This window comes from Anolis sagrei, chromosome X (assembly GCF_037176765.1).
Source record: "Anolis sagrei isolate rAnoSag1 chromosome X, rAnoSag1.mat, whole genome shotgun sequence".
Classification (NCBI taxonomy): Eukaryota; Metazoa; Chordata; class Lepidosauria; order Squamata; family Dactyloidae; genus Anolis; species Anolis sagrei.
This window is the reverse complement of record NC_090034.1, coordinates 66,837,240-66,844,759: the sequence shown is the minus strand read 5'-3', so window position 1 is coordinate 66,844,759 and position 7,520 is coordinate 66,837,240. Positions and strand designations below refer to the sequence as shown.

The 7,520-nt window shown below is 42.2% G+C and overlaps 1 protein-coding gene across 1 annotated transcript in view; it reads right to left on the bottom strand.

Annotated features, from left to right (window-relative positions):
- Nucleotides 1-1,968: 1,968 nt before the first annotated feature.
- COL9A2 (collagen type IX alpha 2 chain) overlaps nt 1,969-7,520 on the bottom strand; it is a 71,264-nt gene continuing 65,712 nt past the window's right edge. The window contains exons 29-32 of the mRNA XM_067460743.1: nt 6,260-6,314; nt 5,641-5,829; nt 5,213-5,290; nt 1,969-3,666 (exon numbers count right to left, since the gene is read on the bottom strand). Coding sequence (XP_067316844.1) covers nt 3,461-3,666; nt 5,213-5,290; nt 5,641-5,829; nt 6,260-6,314 — 528 coding nt within the window. The 3' untranslated portion in view covers nt 1,969-3,460. The remainder of the gene's footprint in view (nt 3,667-5,212; nt 5,291-5,640; nt 5,830-6,259; nt 6,315-7,520) is intronic.

The window sequence follows — 7,520 nt, the reverse complement described above, 5'->3', positions numbered from 1 at the left end:
CACCTGTGGTGGACTTGCCCCAGAATAAAAACCTACTGGAGAACAATACATGAAAACTGTGAGAAGATACTACAAACAAAAATAAAAATGAAACCAGAATATTTCCTACTAGGAATATTCGATCAACAGATCGAGCTTGGCTCTAATAAAGACATATTATTTACTTATCTAACCACAGCGGCCAGAATGGTTCTGGCCAAAAAATGGAAACTGAGAGAAATACCTATAAGAGAAGAGTGGCTAAACAAAGTTAATGACATAAAAGAAATGCATATGCTGACTTATGCACAAGGAAGACTGCTGAAGAGGACAGATTGGAAATTATATGACGACTTTATGAGGAACCCTCATGTAGAACAAAAATAAAAATTTAAGACTGCCTGAGTAAACAAAAGAAGGCAGGGGGTTGCAAAAAAAAAGGACTAGAAAGGAGAAGACATTTGCTGAAAACCACTTCAACAACAAGAACAACATTACGTGGGAAAGGAGATCTGGAAGTCAAAGGTTCCCCTATTACCCCTCAACCCTAACCCAAATCCCCCTTTTACCCTATGTCTCCCCCGCATGTCCCCAAACCAACCCCCCCTCCTTCCCTCCCTACCCCATTAGATCCCTAGGATTTACCCAACTACCCCAAGACATATCCTTCACAAGTCTTGTTCTTTTATTATTGTATTTATTGAAAACACTTAATAAAAAAATAAAAAATGGCATTGAATGTTTGCCATGCATGTATTCTGTGATCTGCCCTGAGTCCCCTTTAGAGTGAGAAGGGAGGAATATAAATGCTGTAAATAAATAAATAAATAAATACCCCAAGCTCTAAACGGTTCGGATCCTGCTTATCTTCATGACCGTATCTCCCTCTATGAATGGGCACAAGCACTAAGTTCTGCTGGGGAGGAGGCCCTTCTCTCACTCCCACCTCCGTTGCAAGCACGGTTGGTGGGGACAAGAGAGAGGACCTTCTCGATGGTGGCCCTCCGGCTTTGGAACTCCCTCCCGAGGAAGATTAGATTAACCCCCACCCTGTCTACCTTTCAGAAAGACCTGAAGACTTGGATGTTCCAATGTGCCTTGGAATAATGGTTTAGCTACTTATCAAGTCTGCCTAGCCCTTATCTTTTGGAAGGATCTCCAGTACTTTATTCTCAGCCCCGGCCTTACACTTTGCATTTGTACTAGCCCTTGTCCTGCCCTATTCGTCTCAAATCTGCACATGCCCACTTTTCTTGGCAATTGATTGCTTGTTGGTAGGTTTATGTTTTATGATATCTTACATTTTATTTTTGGTTTTAATATAGTTGATTGTTATATGTTTTAAATTGTGTTACTTTGTAATCTTTGTTTATATTGGGCTTGGTCCCTTACCATAACCCCAAGTCGATGGAGGCGGCATATAAGAATGAAGTTATTATTATTATTATTATTATTATCCACCCTAAATATTTTTCAGAACTGAAATTTGAACCAATTTCAAATTGTTAGATGTATTTCCACACTTGATACTTGTTTTCAATCCTAAAACTTTCCATAAATTTCAGCAATATCACCAACTACCCTTGAACTATTCAGTGCTATACAATCTTGGGAGTTGTAGTTTCACAAGGTCTTTCCTTTTCTTTGCCAAAGGGTAATGGTACCCCAACAAACTATTAATCCCAGGATTCCAAAACATTGAGTTAAATTTGTGTTTTGTTTTGTTGTTGTGTCAGAAGTCGCTTCTGATTGGTGTTGGTGTTGAACTGCATGAATTATACAGTGTAGGTGCACCTTAATTAGTGCCAGAATGATCTTCCAAAGCAATCCAGCTGATCCTCTGAGCAGAAGAGAGATCCGGTAAATTAATCATAATTAATCATGAGAATGGTTCATTATCACACAGAAGGTAATCAACAAAACACGCCCGAAAGAAAAATTCATTTTTACAAGTCTATTAAACTCAGAAAAGCAGACTCATCCATTAAGTTCGTTGACATTTGTTCTTCGTTTTATTGTCTGGTTTGAATAGCTATTTCTGTGGCGGAAAAATATAATGATTTGTAATTAACATTTATAAAATAACTTTATTTTACAAAGATTTACAGCTTTAGGGAGAGGACTCAGGCCGACTCTGTGTACTCCATTAAATAATTAACCACAAATCGCATGTCATTAAAAAGAAAGAAAGGAAAGGAAAAGGTTGTATGAATAAAGATCAGAATAAATGTGGGTCGTCCAATTCTTCCACATAAAACACAATAAAACCTAGCAAAACATAAACAGATTAGATATCTCGTAGAAAAGGGGCTGAAACAAGAGAGGAGATTTGGTGATCAATAAAATAATGGATGGATTATTCTTAAAGCCAAGTCAGGAGTTCTTCAAGTAAGTAAAGACTTCCCTAAGCAAGTTTTATTCTGCTTTTTTCCATAAAGCATAAGGGGGGAACATGAGAGATCTTCATATCACAAAAACAATGCATTGCAATTGTGGATTTGTAAAATGGGAGTTACAGGTCTGTTACTTGCTCCATATTCATTAGGACTATGTTGTCTTAATGTAAGTCTGTATTAATAACTCCTGCAAGCCAACCTAATAACCAACAACCACATTGGGTGAAGGAACTCTATTCAGTTGCCAATTGGGGCAAAAGGAGGAGAATGCTCTTTGTTCCATGCAAAAAACTCCATGCAATCCAGATTAGCAACAAAACAGATCTTATTCAATTGATGTGTCTGCTGGCTGTTAAGGTGGGCTGGGAAGAGGCTGGTCCAAGAGACACCATTTTGTCCACATACATAATTGTGGTCCCTTCCACACAGCTGTATAAAATCCACCCTGAACTGGATTATATGGCAGTGTGGACTCAGATAACCCAGTTCAACGCAGATACTGTGGATTATCTGTCTTGATATTCTGGGTTATATGGCTGTGTGGAAGGGCCCTAATCAAATATCAGGAGTCATTTCAATGAATGTCTTCCATAGATCTTCTCAATGCAGTGCTATTTTATTTGGTAGCAAGGTCACTACACAAGACTCTAGAAAATGTGATTTGGATCCAAGATAGATAAAACCCTCCTCCCCTTCTCATCAAGAATAACATGGAAAACAGTGAAAAGGAAGTCAGCCAATCCAAGTAGACTTTTCAATGAATGAAAGTCCAAGAGTGGAAAGATTCTAATATCCAAATTATTGATGAGTTGTCCCTCTCCAAAACGCTCATTGGGTGCATTTTCATTCAGCTGGACTTAAGCTACTCACAGTGGCCAAGTGTCACCTTCTCACCAGCAAAACATGAAGGGATCATTTGATGTCCAAGTATCAAGAAGAGGTCTCTCATCCCAAAAGATCGGTGGTTCCCCATCTCTTTGCCCCCTCCCCCAAGTTCAGGTGTGTTGTATCCCTCAATGCCAAACAGGGAGCTTTCTCTGACTTGACGAAGTCCAGTAGACACCAGAAGGTTCTGCTGGCGACATTCAGTACGACGGTCCCTTGACAGCGCCTGGTTCAGTCATGCGAGCCGAGGCATAGGCCGACGCTCCTAGACAAGCAGCTGCCTCACAGAACCCAGGAAGGCCAGCAGGTCCAGGTAAGCCAGGGCGTCCAGCTTCTCCTGGATTACCTGGAAAGCCTCGTTCTCCTTCTTTGCCATTGATGGCATGGCCCGGGCGACCAGGGAGACCTAGAAAAATGGAACAAAAGTATGGCATCTACCTGTGCAGATTCTACCAGGCCGAGAAAGCTTTTTGCTTTGGACTGGACTCCTAGAGTCTCCAGAGACTTCTCAATGTTCTCCAGACTAAACATACTGTATTTACTCAAATCTGACCCTAATCCTTTTTGGCTGAATTACCTTGCCAAAATTAAGGTGCATGTTAGATTCAAGTAATATAGTAATCTTAGGGCTGAGACAAAGCAATAGGGCACCTAGAGCTTCTATTTGAGGGATGTCATCTGTAATTTAATTGTCAATGCTATCTAATCCTGAGATTTGTAGTTTGATGAGTCATTCACACTCTTTGCAGATAAGGCTCAAAACTACAGCCCAAGATTCCATAGCATTGAACCAAGGCAGTTAAAGTGGATTAATTCTACAGCATAGATGCATCTCAAGGGTGTTTTTTTTTTCCATTCATGGAAACTTTGGTGTTCCAATACAAAGGAATTCGAAGCAGGTGGCAACTGTAATGGGCATATTACAAAGAATGTACCTTTGGCCGATATGCATTACATTCGTCAGCAAATACTTTTTTTGGTTTCAAGGTTTTAAAAATTGAGGCGTACATTAGATTCAATGGCACATTAGACTTGAGAAAATACTGTACGTAACCCTCTTGACTGTTCCTTAAAAGGATTAGTTCTCTTTAGAATCTTTGACATCCTTGGTCGCTCCCATCTGGAACCACAATCCAGTTTGGCAGGACCATTCTTATACCTATGGTGTGGTTTAGTCAGAATATACTTTCTTAACTCTTACTTTTCCATAAAAGCAAGGAGTAAGGGGAGGAGAAGGGGAAGCGGGGAGAAGGAGAGAATGTGATTAAAGTAAAGAAGCAAGAGAATGAGAAAGCAGGTTCCCTAATGTGGCTGTGAGCGTGATAACAACAGAGCTTGGAAAGGTCAGTTTTGATGGGTGGGGGATTCAGGAAAATGTTGTCCAAAAAGTAACCTTTCCAAGCAATGTTTTATGCCATGTACTATGTAGCATCCTTTAAAAGGGACAGTAAGAAACATATGGTGGAAGCTCCATGCATCAGAGATGGAAACTTGCTCTCCAGACCTGCCAAAGGAGGACTTCTGGTGAGGCTGTGATGGTGGTAGGTTGGACTTTCTGAGGGCTCTCTGAAAGCCAGTACCACACAGCAATCAGGTTGAACTTTTGCTCCCTTCTCCTGAAGAATCAATGCCTAGAGAATCACCAAACCCCGAAAGTTGCCAAACCAAGGGTTTCCCCTCAATGGGGGTGTCCGACAGACCCGGACGAAGTGCCCATAGGGCTGAATTAAACCTAGGCACCAGTGTCTTATCCTCTTTTCTTCTCAGCAAATATGAAATTCAGTTTTCCCAACCTCTGTGACATGTGTTCCTCAACCATTATTCCAGTTCCTTGGATCCACATTTCTCCTTCCTGCCTTAACATAATGGATTCAATGCATACTCCCCACCCATCTTTCAACATGGTGCCTCTGTCCTATGTTAACTTCAATCAACCTCACCATTGACCTTACCTGGTATACCTGGTGGACCTGGCATCCCTTGATGTCCACGGCCAGGTTCTCCTTGCTCTCCTTTCTCACCCCTCTTTCCTGGAAAATTGAAAAGGAGAGAAGGCAACTGTTATTAGTGTCATCCAGAGTTTTCAATACTGATACCACTATTACAAGTGTATCTTTACCCTTTAGAAAAGCAGGGAACTGCACACAACAAACAAAGCTCCAACCATGGAAGACATGGATGAGCACCTGCATAGTATCTAGCCGCAAGTGCATCTACTTGGTTACCCAGAAGACAAACACTAACTATGATTTGTTGAGATATCACAATAAACCATGGTTAGGACTCAAGAGGTACCAGAAAGGGGAAGAATCATGCATAATTTGAACTGGGCATCAAGAGTCTGAGAAGATTGTTTCTTCCTTTTCTGAAGCAGTCTCACCTTTCGGTCCTGTATTGCCAATTGCTCCTGGATATCCAATGATCCCTGGGATGCCACGAAGACCTGGGTGTCCATGTAGCCCTTGCTGACCAGAAGGCCCTGGTGGTCCTGGAGGTCCTGGTGGTCCCATCACACCTGCCCCGCCCAGGGCTGCTCTTTTGGCACTCACAGCTAACTCCGCCAGCTGTTCTGTAAGAGCCAAATTTCACAGCACGTCAACACCTAGATAAGTCCAATCCTTAGCTCTACTTAAGTCAGGCCTAACTATAGGATTTAGAGCCATATGAAATGGTTACATTTGCAGAGCTTCATTTATGTAACCATGAATATGTCCACTACACAATGGCCCCAAATGTGCAACCCCATGTTTAAGGGAAATGAGGTGCACATAGGACACTATCATCATGTACCTACTTATTTGAACCTGATCTTGAGAGGAAAGCCTTTCCTTGTTCTACCATCCTTACGCCATGTTTGGTGAGGCTACAAGAGAGGACCTTCTTGGTAGTAGTATGAACCGTGGCAATCAAAGTGGTGCCAAACTGCATTCATTCGACAGTGTAGATGCACCCTGAATCATCTCGGTTGAATCCAGCCCTTTTTTCCTGATGTTACTCACCTTGCAACATTTTCAGGACCACATCAACAATGTGCTGATCTCCTGTGTCCCTTCCCTGCAAGCAGAGAAAAGGGATAGAGAGACCTTGAGCAAAATCCTGTTTAGTCTTGACTAGAGAAGACCCACTGAGCCAATGAGATTTACTTATATGTTGGCTTATTCTGCAACAATGAATGAGTGAGTCTGACTCTAGCTGGAACTGAAGAAAGCAAACCTTTTGATACATTAGATAGCACTTGGGTACTATAGAATCTTGGGTCTTGTAGTTTGATGACGTACTTAGAATTCTTTAATGTAATAGCTCAAAGAAGTTATTATTATTATTATTATTATTATTATTATTATTAAACTTTATTTGTACCCCGCTAGCATCTCCCGAAGGACTTGATGCGGCTTACAAAGGCCAAGGCCTCAACACAACAATAGCATAACAAACAACTCAAGCAAAATCAAAAACATACGCAATAACAACAAAACATTAGACCATGACACAGTAAAAACTATGGCCGGGCCAAGCAATGGGTACAGAATTAAAAGTGCTGGGTGTGACAGGTGGTATATTGGGTTTCAGGGCAAGTGCAATGTGCTGAGAATCTTATTATTCTAATAAGGTGCTTCTGGGACAAATACTGGAGTTTTCCTATTCCGGAAAGGCACATTGGAACAGCCAAGTCTTCAAACGCTTCCTGAAGACTGCCAACGTGGGTGCTAATCTGATGTCTTTGGGAAGGGTATTCCAAAGTCAGGGGGCAACCACAGAAAAGGCCCTGTCCCTCGTCCCCACCAGACGCATCTGCGACGCAGGTGGGATCGCAAGCAGGGCCTCTCCGGATGAACGAAGGGAACGCGTGGGTTCGTAGACGGAGATGCGTCACGCAGGTAGGCAGTTCCCCAACCGTTTAGGGCTTTGTAGGTAAGCACCTGCACCTTGAATTGGGATTGGTAGGTAAACGGCAGCCAGTGGAGTTCCTTAAACAGGAGGGTTGACCTCTCTCTGTAAGGAGCACCAGTTAACATCCTGGTCGCTGCCTGTTGGATCAGTTGGAATTTCCAAGCCATATTCAAGGGCAGCCCCATGTAGAGCGCATTACAGTAATCCAATCTAGAGGTGACCGACGCATGGACCACCCAGGCCAGATCCACCTTTGCGAGGTACGGTCGCAGCTGGCAACCAGTGAATTCTTCCTCTCTCATCAAACTACAAGTCCCAAGTTGGAATCACACAATTAACAGTTTGCCTTTCCCCTGTGATTCTTCTTTC